Genomic DNA, 14,130 nt, shown 5'->3' on the forward strand with positions numbered 1-14,130 from the left:
ATTCAAGGATCACATTAACTTTTTTGGCCACACCGTTGTACTGGGAGCTCATGTTCAGTGGAGTATTCACCAGAACCCTCAAATCCTTTTCAGTCATTGCTTCCTAGAATAGAGTTCCACATCCTGTAAGTATGACCTACAGTCTTTGTTCCCAAATGTATATATTTACATTTCATAGGATCATAGAATCATAGAATATCAGGGTTGGAAGGGACCTCAGGAGGTCATCTAGTCCAACCCCCTGCTCAAAGCAGGACCAATCCCCAATTAAATCATCCCAGCCAGGGCTTTGTCAAGCCTGACCTTAAAAACTTCTAAGGAAGGAGATTCTACCACCTCCCTAGGTAACGCATTCCAGTGTTTCATCACCTTCCTAGTGAAAAAGTTTTTCCTAATATCCAACCTAAACCTCCCCCACTGCAACTTGAGACCATTACTCCTTGTCCTGTCCTACCACTGAGAATAGTCTAGAACCATCCTCTCTGGAACCACCTCTCAGGTAGTTGAAAGCAGCTATCAAATCCCACCTCATTCTTCTCTTCTGCAGACTAAACAATCCCAGTTCCCTCAGCCTCTCCTCATAAGTCATGTGTCCCAGACCCCTCATCATTTTTGTTGCCCTTTGCTGGACTCTCTCCAATTTATCCACATCCTTCTTGTAGTGTGGGGCCCAAAACTGGACACAGTACTCCAGATGAGGTCTCACCAATGTCGAATAGAGGGGGACGATCACGTCCCTCGATCTGCTCGCTATGCCCCTACTTATACATCCCAAAATGCCATTGGCCTTCTTGGCAACAAGGGCACACTGCTGACTCATATCCAGCTTCTCGTCTACTGTCACCCCTAGGTCCTTTTCCACAGAACTGCTGCCTAGCCATTCGGTCCCTAGTGTGTAGCTGTGCACTGGGTTCTTCTGTCCTAAGTGCAGGACCCTGCACTTATCCTTATTGAACCTCATCAGATTTCTTTTGGCCCAAACCTCCAATTTGTCTAGGTCCCTCTGTATCCTATCCCTCCCCTCCAGCGTATCTACCACTCCTCCCAGTTTAGTATCATCCGCAAATTTGCTGAGAGTTCAATCCACACCATCCTCCAGATCATTTATGAAGATATTGAACAAAACCGGCCCCAGGACCGACCCCTGGGGCACTCCACTTGACACCGGCTGCCAACTAGACATGGAGCCATTGATCACTACCCGTTGAGCCCGACAATCTAGCCAACTTTCTACCCACCTTATAGTGCATTCATCCAGCTCATACTTCTTTAACTTGCTGACAAGAATACAATCAAGAAACAATACATCCACTGCTTTCCCTTCATCCACAGAACCAGTAATCTCATCATAGAAGGCGATTAGATTAGTCAGGCATGACCTTCCCTTGGTGAATCCATGCTGACTGTTCCTGATCACTTTCCTCTCATGTAAGTGCTTCAGGATTGATTCTTTGAGGACCTGCTCCATGATTTTTCCGGGGACTGAGGTGAGGCTGACTGGCCTGTAGTTCCCAGGATCCTCCTTCTTCCCTTTTTTAAAGATTGGCACTACATTAGCCTTTTTCCAGTCATCTGGGACTTCCCCCGTTCGCCACGAGTTTTCAAAGATAATGGCCAATGGCTCTGCAATCACAGCCGCCAATTCCTTTAGCACTCTCGGATGCAACTCGTTCGGCCCCATGGACTTGTGCACGTCCAGCTTTTCTAAATAGTCCCTAACCACCTCTTTCTCCACAGAGGGCTGGCCATCTATTCCCCATGTTCTGATGCCCAGCGCAGCAGTCTGGGAGCTGACCTTGTTAGTGAAGACAGAGGCAAAAAAAGCATTGAGTACATTAGCTTTTTCCACATCCTCTGTCGCTAGGTTGCCTCCCTCATTCATTAAGGGGCCCACACTTTCCTTGGCTTTCTTCTTGTTGCCAACATACCTGAAGAAACCCTTCTTGTTACTCTTGACATCTCTCGCTAGCTGCAGCTCCAGGTGCGATTTGGCCCTCCTGATTTCATTCCTACATGCCCGAGCAATATTTTTATACTCTTCCCTGGTCATATGTCCAACCTTCCACTTCTTGTAAGCTTCTTTTTTATGTTTAAGATCCGCTAGGATTTCACCGTTAAGCCAAGCTGGTCGCCTGCCATATTTACTATTCTTTCCACACATCGGGATGGTTTGTCCCTGTAACCTCAACAGGGATTCCTTGAAATACAGCCAGCTCTCCTGGACTCCTTTCCCCTTCATGTTAGTCCCCCAGGGGATCCTACCCATCCGTTCCCTGACGGAGTTGAAGTCTGCTTTTCTGAAGTCCAGGGTCCATATCCTGCTGCTTACCTTTCTTCCCTGTGTCAGGATCCTGAACTCAACCAACTCATGGTCACTGCCTCCCAGATTCCCATCCACTTTTGCTTCCCCTACTAATTCTTCCCGGTTCGTGAGTAGCAGGTCAAGGAAAGCTCCCCCCCTAGTTGGCTCCTCTAGCACTTGCACCAGGAAATTGTCCCCTACGCTTTCCAAAAACTTCCTGGATTGTCTATGCACCGCTGTATTGCTCTCCCAGCAGATATCAGGAAAATTAAAGTCACCCATGAGAACCAGGGCGTGCGATCTAGTAGCTTCTGTGAGCTGCCGGAAGAAAGCCTCATCCACCTCATCCCCCTGGTCCGGTGGTCTATAGCAGACTCCCACCACTACATCACTCTTGTTGCTCACACTTCTAAACTTAATCCAGAGACACTCAGGTTTTTCTGCAGTTTCATACCGGAGCTCTGAGCAATCATACTGCTCCCTTACATACAGTGCTACTCCACCACCTTTTCTGCCCTGCCTGTCCTTCCTGAACAGTTTATAACCATCCATGACAGTACTCCAGTCATGTGAGTTATCCCACCAAGTCTCTGTTATTCCAATCACGTCATAATTCCCTGACATCACCAGGACCTCCAGTTCTCCCTGCTTGTTTCCAAGGCTTTGTGCATTCGTATATAAGCACTTGAATTTAACCACATTAAAATGCATTTGTCCTTACACCTAGGTTACCAAGTGATACAAATCACTCTATATCAGTGACCTTTCTTCATTATTTACCACTTCATTATTTACCACAAGTTTGTCATTTGCAGACTTGATCAGTGATGATTTTATGTTTTCTTCTGGGTCATTGATAAAAATGTTGAATAGTATAGAGCAAAGAACGGTATTAATTATGACATGAGACAAAATATTATGTGAGATTTTAAAACCTCATCCGAAGTTCTGCATTAACAGCAATATCCTTTCACACGAAAGCCAGTGAATTTAGTGAGTGAGGAGTCTAAAGTAGTTTCCCTATCTCAGGGTTTTCCTGGACCTGAAGTCAGGGGTCAGATTCAGTGAGCTGAGCAGTAAAGTATGCACTATATTGACATTCACTAGTTATACAAAGGACTTTAATAGCCCCTGTTTACCTGACCTTTATAAAGCATTTTTAAATCACAGTATTAAGCAGTTGATCTGTACTTCCAATATTTTGATTTCACATGAGCATTCAAAAAGAGCCAAGTGTGTCTGGCAGTGGGAATTAAAGCTCATGGAGAAATGTCATTTTTTCCATATCAGACATTAAAAAAACACCTGATCATGAGTTTACATGACATCAGTCTACCATGCAGCTATAATGGGTACCTTTACAAGAGCTCGTCAAGGAAAGTGACATTTCAGAAGATAATCTGAGTAACAATTATGCTATTTCATAAAGATTAATCTTTAAAATAAACAAATGACCAGGGAAAGAAAACATCAGATTCCTTTTAAAAATGTATGGAGTGTGCAGACTCTTATCACCTCTTAAAGGTGAACTGCAAAGCAAAATATAAACTCAAGTGGAACACAGATTTCTGTGCTGGATACCCCCTCTGAATGAGCTTGTGGGGTAGGGCCAGGAAGACATTCAGCACAGAAGTAAGTTCTAAGTAAACTTTTAAAAAAACTTCTCTCTGTGAAAATCCTCTTTTGTTCTTCCTGGTTTACTGAAGATATATCAGAATGCATCATTTGGTTGACATCACACATATCATGGAATGAATGGATTTCAGTGAGACTGCTGGTATTTGTGTTATAACAACATCAGTGAACCTAGAAACATCAGATGATTTCACCAAGGGAAAATATAAATGTGAAATGATTTGTTAAAAATGTTGTTCTTGTCTGAATGCCCTCAAATTGTGGTTAGAAAACTGTCCTTCGTTAAGTTTTGCTTTGCAGTTCACCTTTATAAACAATCTGACCTAACAGTTTAGCAACAGCAAGTATGTCATTTAGAGCTCAGTCCTGTACCGCTGAAGTCAATAGGAGTTTTGCTATTGAATTATACAAGAGCAGAATCAGATCCCTAAGATGCCAACTGAGAAGAACTGATATAGAGCTTTTTGGGCCACTGTAGGAAGTGGTCATTAGCAAAAAGTACATCGTACTTGTACAAGTGCATAGCTGGTATCAAGGAGAGAATCTGACCCATAAATATTAAAACAAACATAAATATCATGGAGCTTATTACACATCTTAGTGCTTAAATACAATTTACGTGCACATAGAATAACATTTCCTCCTCATACTTGATCAGTCTTATCCCCTCTTTAAAATAACAGAATTTGGTTCAAGACTGAGATTTCTAAAAAATCTGAATAATCAGTTAAAATTCTGGTGATACAAAACTAGGAGTGGAAGATTACGTTTCAGATGACAGTAACTGAAAAGGAACATCTAGACCAGCACAAGGTGTTTAATATGTAATTTATAAAATATCTGTACCCTGCTACATGGTGCAATCCAGTAACCAATGGCAAGAAGTGGAAGGCCCAATGCAACAACCAGCACAACGAGACACTTGATAGCAATGGTCTGTTCCCGTAATCCTGACAGATTTTCATACCAGATAGTCAACAGCTGTTGCTGACAGTTTGGATGGGCCACAAACTGTCGATAAAAAGAAAGAAAATCAAGGTTCAATACGATTTATAATAAGAATTATATAAACATTACATGCAGGATCAGCAAATAAATAAATAACAAGTATTAATTTAGATCTTTAAAAGCATGTTGTTTTTGTCCTTTCCTAACATTTTGGTTAATTTATAAATAAACAAAAAAGAGAAGGAATAGAAACTGAAGTGCTGATGTGAATTAATGAGCCAAATTCTGCATTTGGATGCACAAGTGGGCAGCGCTCATTAAATTTAACAGAAGCCTCACATCTAAAACCAAGTTTGGCTCTACAGATTATGGGCTAGCTCCTTCAGGAGCTGAGTGCTCTCATGCATTTTCACAAATTGCTCAACCCTAGCAGACCAAAATTGTTCCAATCTATATGAAGTGTTTCTATGGATCCCAGAACTTTCATATCTGAAACTAACTCACCTGTAACCCTGCCCCCTGCCACTCCCACACACAAAGAATCTAATTTCTTTTTGAAAACCTAATTACTTTTTGAAAGCATTAAGCACCTCTTTCACCAACTATCCCATTTTAAGTTTAAAAGAAGAAATATAAAGAAGAAAGATTATAATATAAGGTTTGGAACATTCCTACTGAGCAGCAGAAGCTATATTGTAATGTGTATTGTAGTGGCACTGTATCGTTATATTAGTCTCAACAAGGCATTGTACCACTACTCATCTGACTTCTTGACCATATGGAAAGCAATCACAGAACATTTCTAACAAAACATCCCAATGGAATGGAATTCTGTGGAAAACAAACAAAAATTGCCACGATGTAATATGAGGAAATTCCATTTTGGGAATCTGTTGAAAATCCACTCTCCTGGTCTATGATGCTACCAGAACTCTCAGTTTACTGTATTACATGCTTTGTTATCAATTATTCTAAATATTTAAAATAGATATCACAATCTATTGTCATGTTTCCTCTGTTCTTACAGAAATTCATGACCTCAACAATATCTTAGCTGAAAGATACTATTAAATGGCGTAGTTTGATGGTCTTCCAAAAATGATGCTTTCTCTTGTATTATTTTAAAACTTGAAAGGTTCTTGAATATAGAGATTGTTACCACTATGCAGTTTTATGCTATAATTACATTTATTTATTAATGTACTAGTTTAACTGAGCTGTTAACATCATAACAACACCTTACAGAGGCTCAAATGAGATCTCAGAGGTGTATGTTTTAACTAAAAATACTAAAATTTGTTCTTGTTAGTTACAGTAGATCATCTGATTTTGAACAAATCTCTCATATGGGAGCTTTCTTTTATTTTTGGTGACCAGTGCACATTATTTGTATTTGTTCATTTAGATTGCAGTAGTGCTCACAAACCCCAATCAGAATTGGGACACCTTAGTGTTACATATTGAACAAACACATAAGGAGACATGGTCCCTGCCATAAAAGATCTCAGGTCAATATTTTTAAACTTAAGTGCTTAAAGTTATGCACCTAAATCCACATTTAAGCATTTAAATAAGAGTGGCCTGATTTTCAGAGGTGCTGAGTATACACCGCTCCCATTAACTCTAAATCTTTAAAATCAGGCCACTTATTTAGGTGCCTGAATAATGAGCTTACATGCCTAACTTCCAGAGACTCAAATGTGTACATTTGGGATGGGATTTGCAAATCCTTCTGTGCTGGCCTCACTCTCATTGAGATGAATAGTAAAACTCCCATGCCATTTCTAAGTGCTTTTGAAAATTCCACCTTTACGCTTTAGAATGTAAAAAGGCAAAAACTAGACAAAAGGTAAGGCAAAGATGTACAGCATACAAGTGAAGCGATCAGTGTGCTAACGACAGAAACAGACAGACAGAGAAATGCTATCAAGTTGAGTGTAGGAACTTGCTTCTCCCAGTTAGCTAATAATGATCATTGTTATTAATAAATACAACATCAGCACTGGGTTGCTTGTCAGATGCTATCATTCATGCAAGGTTTACTGTCTTGTAGTTTCCACAGCCTTTTTTTCTGGCTGTCTGAAAGTTTAATGGAAATAATACATGAAAGCTTTAGATCCAAAACTGAGACATCCTATGGAATCTATCTCCTGTTAATGTACAGGGATCTTTCTTCTTTCAGGTACATTATATTTACCTGCAACAAGTAGGTGCACGCACACATTACTTTCATTAGCATCAGTGAAAGATTCACATATACATAGAGAAGGTTATTCACCAAAAGTTAATTCTACATTAAGACAAGCTGTGACTAACTCTGAGTGGAGTATTGTACTTAATTCCATTTCAATATTTATTACAAATAAACACTGATACAAGAAATAGAAAATGTACTGTAAAAGAAAGACACTTGCATTTGTTTTGATAACTTTTAAACTTTAGTCTATTAAAATCAGTTTTGTTTTGATTTTGTTTAAAAGTGAGTTTGTTTAGCCCTATTTTTTAAACCTTGACTTTGTATTTTATATTATTGTGAAGATGTACAGTAAGACCACCACATAGTGAGAGAGTGGTGTGAAGTTGTGCACAAGACTAAGCAGGGTGAGCACAAAAGTAAGAGCATCCTCATTGCTCTAACACTGATTCCTTTTCTAGTTCAGGGCAAGTCTGACTTTTAACCTCAGTTTCTCCCTTTGTAAAATGAAGATAATAAATAGCATTTATCTGAGACAGACTGTCTCACATGGTGTTGTGACAATTAAATTAATGTTTGTCATCCACTTTAAAGATAAGAAGTACTATACAAGAGCAAAGTATGCTTACTCTGTAATATTTATAAAGTAGTCAAATTGGCCAATACTTGTGTAACAAAGTGAGAGTATTTTAAAATATTTCAGTTTCCCCATACTTTACATTGCTACCCAGTTGGGAGAAAATGATTAAGTTTGATCTCAGGGCGGACTAAGAGACACAGGTTAACTCCCTGTCTGGGTGCAATGAATATAGTCATTAAGAAACTGGCCAAAACCATCTCAGATCAATAAGGGGTCTAAAGAGACAATGCAAGCTCCAATGACTCCTGGAGTGACACTCTCAAGAGGGAAGCTGAGCAGAGACCCCCATCTTGAAAAGAAGGGACTGGGATGTGTGAGGTGGGGGGGAGAGGGATAAGTGTGGGCACTGGAAGAAACTTGAGTTCTCTCGCAATGGGGACTGATTAAAGAGGAAGTCTGAGAGACAGAGCCTGAAAATGGAGTTCACTACAGATTGGCTGGTGAGTTGTGGCTTGACCAAAATGGACTATGCTTTAACCTTCATTTCTCTATGCTAACCTAAGGACTTCCTATGCTGTGTTCCACTTCACTAATAAATCCTGTTTTGAAAATGTTGTTGGATGTCACTAGAATACTGGCTGGGGTGCACTAGTCCCCGAAGAGTGTACAAATCTCTCTCAGGAGTCTCTCTCAGTTGGACTCACTGGGCAGAGCTACTGGAGGTGGTGAGGCTGTATGGCCTATCCTGAAAGAAGAGTAAGACTCCCTGGGGAGTCAGGCACACTAAAGGGGTTCCTCCAAAAGACTGTGCAAAAGCTGGGGCATAGCACAGATCCTGCCAATCTGTGATAACTTGCCACTAAATTAGAAAATTATAGGAGTCTTCACAATTTTTTAAAATTGTTCTGATAACACCATACAGGACTCCTGTATGAACGCTAGCTAATTCTCTATGTAGCTCAGACAGATTGGTTCAAACTGCATTTTGCAGTTTGAACTGAGTTCCTCAAACTAAATAAATATAATGTAAGCACTGTACATCCACTTTACTGTTCTTTGTTCTCTGTTGAGATCATAAGGTACCATTCATTGTTGCTTGCCAACTCTCTTGCAAGCTAACTTCCACTTAATGTCAAATATCATTTAAAATGCTTATAGTAAAATAGGGCAGACTTCTGAACAAAAATTAAATCAAGACGCAGGTAATGAAGACAAGGAAATCGCTAATCTCTGAGGGAGAAAAATGTTAATTTGATGCAGTGGCTTTAAACAGGGAAGTAATCTTCACCTTTTAATCCACTTTGCTAGAAAGAAAATTCTCTAAATATGCTGGTATGTGACTCATGAGCCAACTAAATCACATATTAAAGCATTTTCTGCTTACAGTGGAATGGCAGATCATAAGCTAAAAGTCATTAAGAGCTTAATGTACATGTGGACTCTTAACTAACCGTCACCATTTAGAAAAGTGAGGGTCATCCTGAGTTAATTAGCAACCTGGCCCATTTTGAAAAAATAAACACACAAATATTATTTTATTTGTAATTTAGCTTGTTTTGAGTTCTAGTTTTCTTGTGCTCTTTCCTTTTGCAAGAATAAGCCCCACTCTTTGCACTGATCGAGCCATTGTTCACCAGCAGAGTGCAGATCCAGAAGCAGGGGCACCCAGCAGGAAGCAGCAGGTTCACCTTGAGCAGCAAAAAGAGACTGAAGTCAACAGGTTACTTCTAGTTCCAAAACTGTATTTAAGACAGCCCTAAAAAATCTTGGAGAAAGGAGAAGTAATACCTGCCCCACCCCAAATATCTGGGGGACTGGGAAGAAACAGCCCCTCTACTCAAATAGTTATTAAGCTAGGGAGGTACAGAGGTCCTGGTCCTGGAGAGTGAAGTCCCCCAGCTCTAATATGCTTCTAATACACATCCACAGCCAAGTTTAGCCACCCAGTAGGCTTGTTGCTAATGGTCTCGCAGCATTTTGATTTGACAGTAAGAGGAAAACTGCCCATATTATCTATTTCTTCACAGACAAAAGAAAGGACCAAGTGGGGAAGAGAGCACTGTTAACGGTTATGCAAGTTCACTTCAGGAAGCAGATGAAAGGGCTGTCAAGAGGAGATTAGAGGTGAATTTAACCATTGACAACTGCATTATCTCCCCTTTATTCTATTTTATGTAGGTTTTTAAACCATGTTCATCACCACAGTGTCTAACCACTTTTCAGTAGTGCATTAAGCAACATGACTACACATCTGTCATTTGTTGTTTGTTCTCTTATCCTCTCCTGGGGGAAGCATGTACAGTGGAGTGTCTTGTTCAGGTAGGATTTTAGATAATTTTGGTTTTGTTATAAATATACATGTTGCTACTTATTTATGTTAGAGAAGGCAAGGTCAAAGAAATGTGCCTTGCACTTGAAGTGGAGAGTGGTGAGGTTTGTGATGGTTTTTAGATCTTGGGGGAGTTCATTCCACAGTCTCGGGGGAGAGGAACCTCCAAATAAAGCTCTGGCTCCCACACAGACAACTCTTACTGGAGAAGGCTTTGTTGTGCCAGAGGAGCATAGTTGTTGACCACAGTCTTCATCCTAGCATTTTAGGTGGTCTTTTAAACATCCTGGGCCCAGATCATAGAGCACCTTGAAGATAAGAATCCCTCACCAAATCTTGTCACTTCTCCTATAACAGCTCTGAAACCCACTGGATCCACTACCAAAATTTTAATTCATGCTTTGATCGTTTCTAACCTCACCACTGCAATCTCTTCTTTGGCTTCCATCTTCTCAGCTTTCCCCTACAATCTCTTCAGCATGCTACATCTCAAACTCTCTTCCAACCACATCACCCCCTCCACTGGTTCCTTCTGCATTTCTGCTATCTCATTTCTCAGACCCAGATCCCGCCTCATCTTTCATTACATTTATCTATTTTACGGCCCAATCCAACTCCCATTGAACTCTGAATAGGCACAGAGGCCAGATCTGATAAGCCAATTTTATATAGCTGTTTTTTACTTTAACATCTTGTCGATATTAACAGAGAACCACATTTTACTATTCAGTTTGCATTTAGTTTACTGACTATGAAAATTCAGGTAACAATGCAAGTTGTAATTCGTCTATTTTTCTTTATGAGTAGATGTAATTATAGAATTACATCATTCAATTTTAACATTCTCATGAATTGTATTAAGTCCCTGTGATGGGGTATCTGCCCCACACTGGCAGAAAAGGGGTTAAAAGCTACCTGAGGGAGGCTGCGCAGGAGACAGCCAATCACAGAAGGGCTTATAGGAGCAGCCAATCAGGGCTGGGCTGGCCCATATAAGACAGGCTGTAGACCAGAGCAGAGTGAGTTGCTCCCTGGAGCTTGAGAAGGGAGGAGAATGACTGGCTGCCTTGCAGGTGGAGGGCAGCAAGCACCCTGGGCAGAGCAGTGCTGCAGCCAGAGACCCAGGGAGCTAAAGGCAGCTCCTGACAGGCTGCAGGGATCTGCAGACTGAGGCTCTGACGCAAGGGCAAAGAGGGAGCTGGAGCCACTGAAGGAAGTGACTAGACTGTGGACTGCAGTTTGCCACTGAGTGGAGTGGCTGGACAGTGACTGTGGGTCCCCCTGGAAGGGTGGGACCATGGAGTGTGGCACAGCCAGAGTGCAGTGTCACTGAAGAGGATACTGTGGTCCTGGGAGTGATCCAGGAACAGAGGTGACAGTGGGCAAGACACCACCAGATGCAGTGCTAATTCCCTGGACAGCCAGCAGGAGGTGCTGCAGTAGTGAGTCATGCAATGTCACAGTCTCTAAAAGGAACAGGCCTTAGCATGTTTTGAAATTTTGGCTGAAATCTAAAAAGGAAGAAAACACAGGGGGGAATATGAACATAAATCTGAATCTTCTCCATTATCTATTAGAAGTTACACCTTACGATCAAATCCTTCAGTGTTACTCTGGCCAAACTCCCATTGATTTCAGTTGAACATTCCTGTAGTGGGTCTTGCCTGAATAAGAACTGCAGGATTTGGCTTATTGAGAGCAACTTCTTTGCGATTGTTTGCAGCTTAAATGCAGAGATAGCTAGCACACAATAAGGAAGGACAAGCAGCATTGCAGCAACTCCTTAGCATGGTGAGTCAGTCTAGTTGTACTAAAAAGTTTCTCCTGGCTTTTACTTCCCTTGGACATATGCTATTCGAGAGGCTGCAGTTTCGTCTTGATCATTAGCCTCAAAATCATACCCTGTTTCTGGAACAGGGCTACATTTTTTTTTAATGTAGTGCATAGGATATTAAGTGTAGGAGCTCTGTTAGATAGTCAGAGTTATGAGCTGCATTTGCCCCATGATGCACTTCTGAGGACATTAGCTTTTAACTTTTTTTTTTTAAATGGGGCTTTTTTCTCATTAATTATCACATGGACCTGCAGTCCTAGCAATGCTTGGCTGTACTTTTGTCTTGCAGAAGTACACACTTATCTTTTGTAGATGAACTCAGAAGTCCAGACAGAAATATGGAATGCTAAGAACTATGGGTGAAATTTTCAGGAGTGCCTCACTTATGTGTTCAAAATGTTACCCCACTTCCTTGTGTGAAGCCAAGAAGTGCTTAACACAAAGTTGTGGGTATGAGGGTAAAGGTACCCTTTGCAGCCCCCCCAACCGAAATCTGCTCTGCAATTTGACAGCTGTTACAACTTTCACCAGCTACCAATGGCCCCAAGAGGCTATTACAGCACCAAGGCCCCCCCTACCCCCACCCCAGGGTGGAGATTCCCTGGCCATGCCCTCTTTCTCCTTGTCATTCTCTCTGTCCTGGCCAGCTGTTGGGAGTGGCATAGGCATAACTACAGTGACTTTACCCCACCTGAGGATCTCCATAACCAGCACAGATTCCCTGGGGTCACCATGGTCACCAATTCACTGGGTTTAGGGCCATGTTGTGCCAATGGAATGGCCCAAGATTAGGACCTAAAAACTTTAATTTATCTACAGAACAGGTACAGTGTGTACACCAGAAACATGCACTCCATGCCACCCTATTAAAGTGCTCCTCAACTGGATGTGAGGAGACTGAATGGACATTGAGACTGAGCAAACTTCTTTCTCTCTCTGCTGAGAATGCCAAGAAAAATACCATAGTGATGGTGATTTTTGCATTGAAGATGCTTGTCTACTGGGACTTGACTACAAAGACAGCTCATTTAACAAAGCATTGAAAAGACAGCAGATGGTAAAGAACTTTCAGTCTCTACCAATCTCTTCTAGGCTTTTAGACCATGTTCATATTGGCTAGCTTTGAACCACTGATCTAGAGAGAGAGGTTCCTGTTCCCATCATTAAACCTGTGTCAAGTATTGTGAAGTTTGCCAAGAATTATCTTGGTTTTCCCCAATTTTGAAGTATGACAGGTTGTGCAAACACCAGCCTGGAAAAAAAGGGATTAAGTAGCTGCTCTGGCCCCAGGTGCTCACCCTACCTGCAAAGCGCACACAGCTGGACGAGGAGCTCAAAAGGGGAACAGGCCGGCTTAGTAGAGGAGCAGACAGTGAAGGGAACTGACTACACTCTGAGCTCTTGGGAAGGAGCAGTGAGAGAGGTCCTGTTGCCTGAGGCTCTGGTTGCAGAGACTATACCAGAGCCATAAGGGAGAGACTTGCAACACTCAGAAGATCTGAGACTTTACCTTTGATGTCAGTTATTTACTGTTTATTACTTCACCTGTTGGGAAAGAGGGGACTGGTAAGAAAGTGATCCAGGGTGGCAGTAGGATAGCTCTTTTGGGCACAGGACTTAGAAAGGGTAGGCCCAGGTTCCCCTACCACCAGGAAGGCAGAAGGCATAAACCCTACCCCTAACGGGGGGAGAATCTGGGCAAGGGAAGATCCTAAAGGCCTATCACCTAGCCAACAGGGCTACCCCATTAGGACTCTTTATATAACTGCAAAAGGAGGGGACAGAGAGGTATGACCTAGGCAGAGGGTTGGAGTGGCTGTCACCAGGGGCGGTGCCAGAGAAGAAGTAGTCTTGCTACACCTGTGCCCAACCAGAAGAGGACACCTGTGGTGAGCAGCTTCCTTCACTTTTACAAAACTATATGATGGTTACTCATGCATTTCACCCTGTTAGGGATTTAAAAAAAAAAATTAAATGGGAAGCCATAACATTGTGAAAATAGCAGTATTTTTGTAATGGTAATTTTATCCTGCTTCTGTACACAACCATCAGCATAAGTCATATAATAAATAAAATATAGGTGTCATTATATTTCTTCTGCACGTGCTGCTAGAACACCATATTAACTGTTGTCTGTGTTGGCCTAGTGGGAGCTTGGAAAAAGAACAAGATAACTATACATGGAAATATTTATTTACATAATAATGAATTGATAAAACCAGGTGGGTGAGGTAATCTCTTACTAGACCAACTTCTATTGGTGAGAGAGGACAAGCTTTCAAGCCACACAGAGCTCTTTTAAGAGTTC

General features: G+C 41.5%; 1 protein-coding gene across 3 annotated transcripts in view; it reads right to left on the minus strand.

The window, feature by feature from the left end:
• Positions 1–14,130, minus strand: part of TRPC3 (transient receptor potential cation channel subfamily C member 3) — a 63,888-nt gene that overhangs the window by 24,110 nt on the left and 25,648 nt on the right. For all 3 annotated transcript variants that reach the window (XM_073341037.2, XM_073341036.2, XM_073341039.2), the window contains one exon: positions 4,784–4,948. In XM_073341037.2, the coding sequence (XP_073197138.1) occupies positions 4,784–4,948 (165 nt within the window). The remainder of the gene's footprint in view (positions 1–4,783; positions 4,949–14,130) is intronic.

This window comes from Lepidochelys kempii, chromosome 4, assembly GCF_965140285.1.
Source record: "Lepidochelys kempii isolate rLepKem1 chromosome 4, rLepKem1.hap1, whole genome shotgun sequence".
NCBI lineage: Eukaryota > Metazoa > Chordata > Testudines > Cheloniidae > Lepidochelys > Lepidochelys kempii.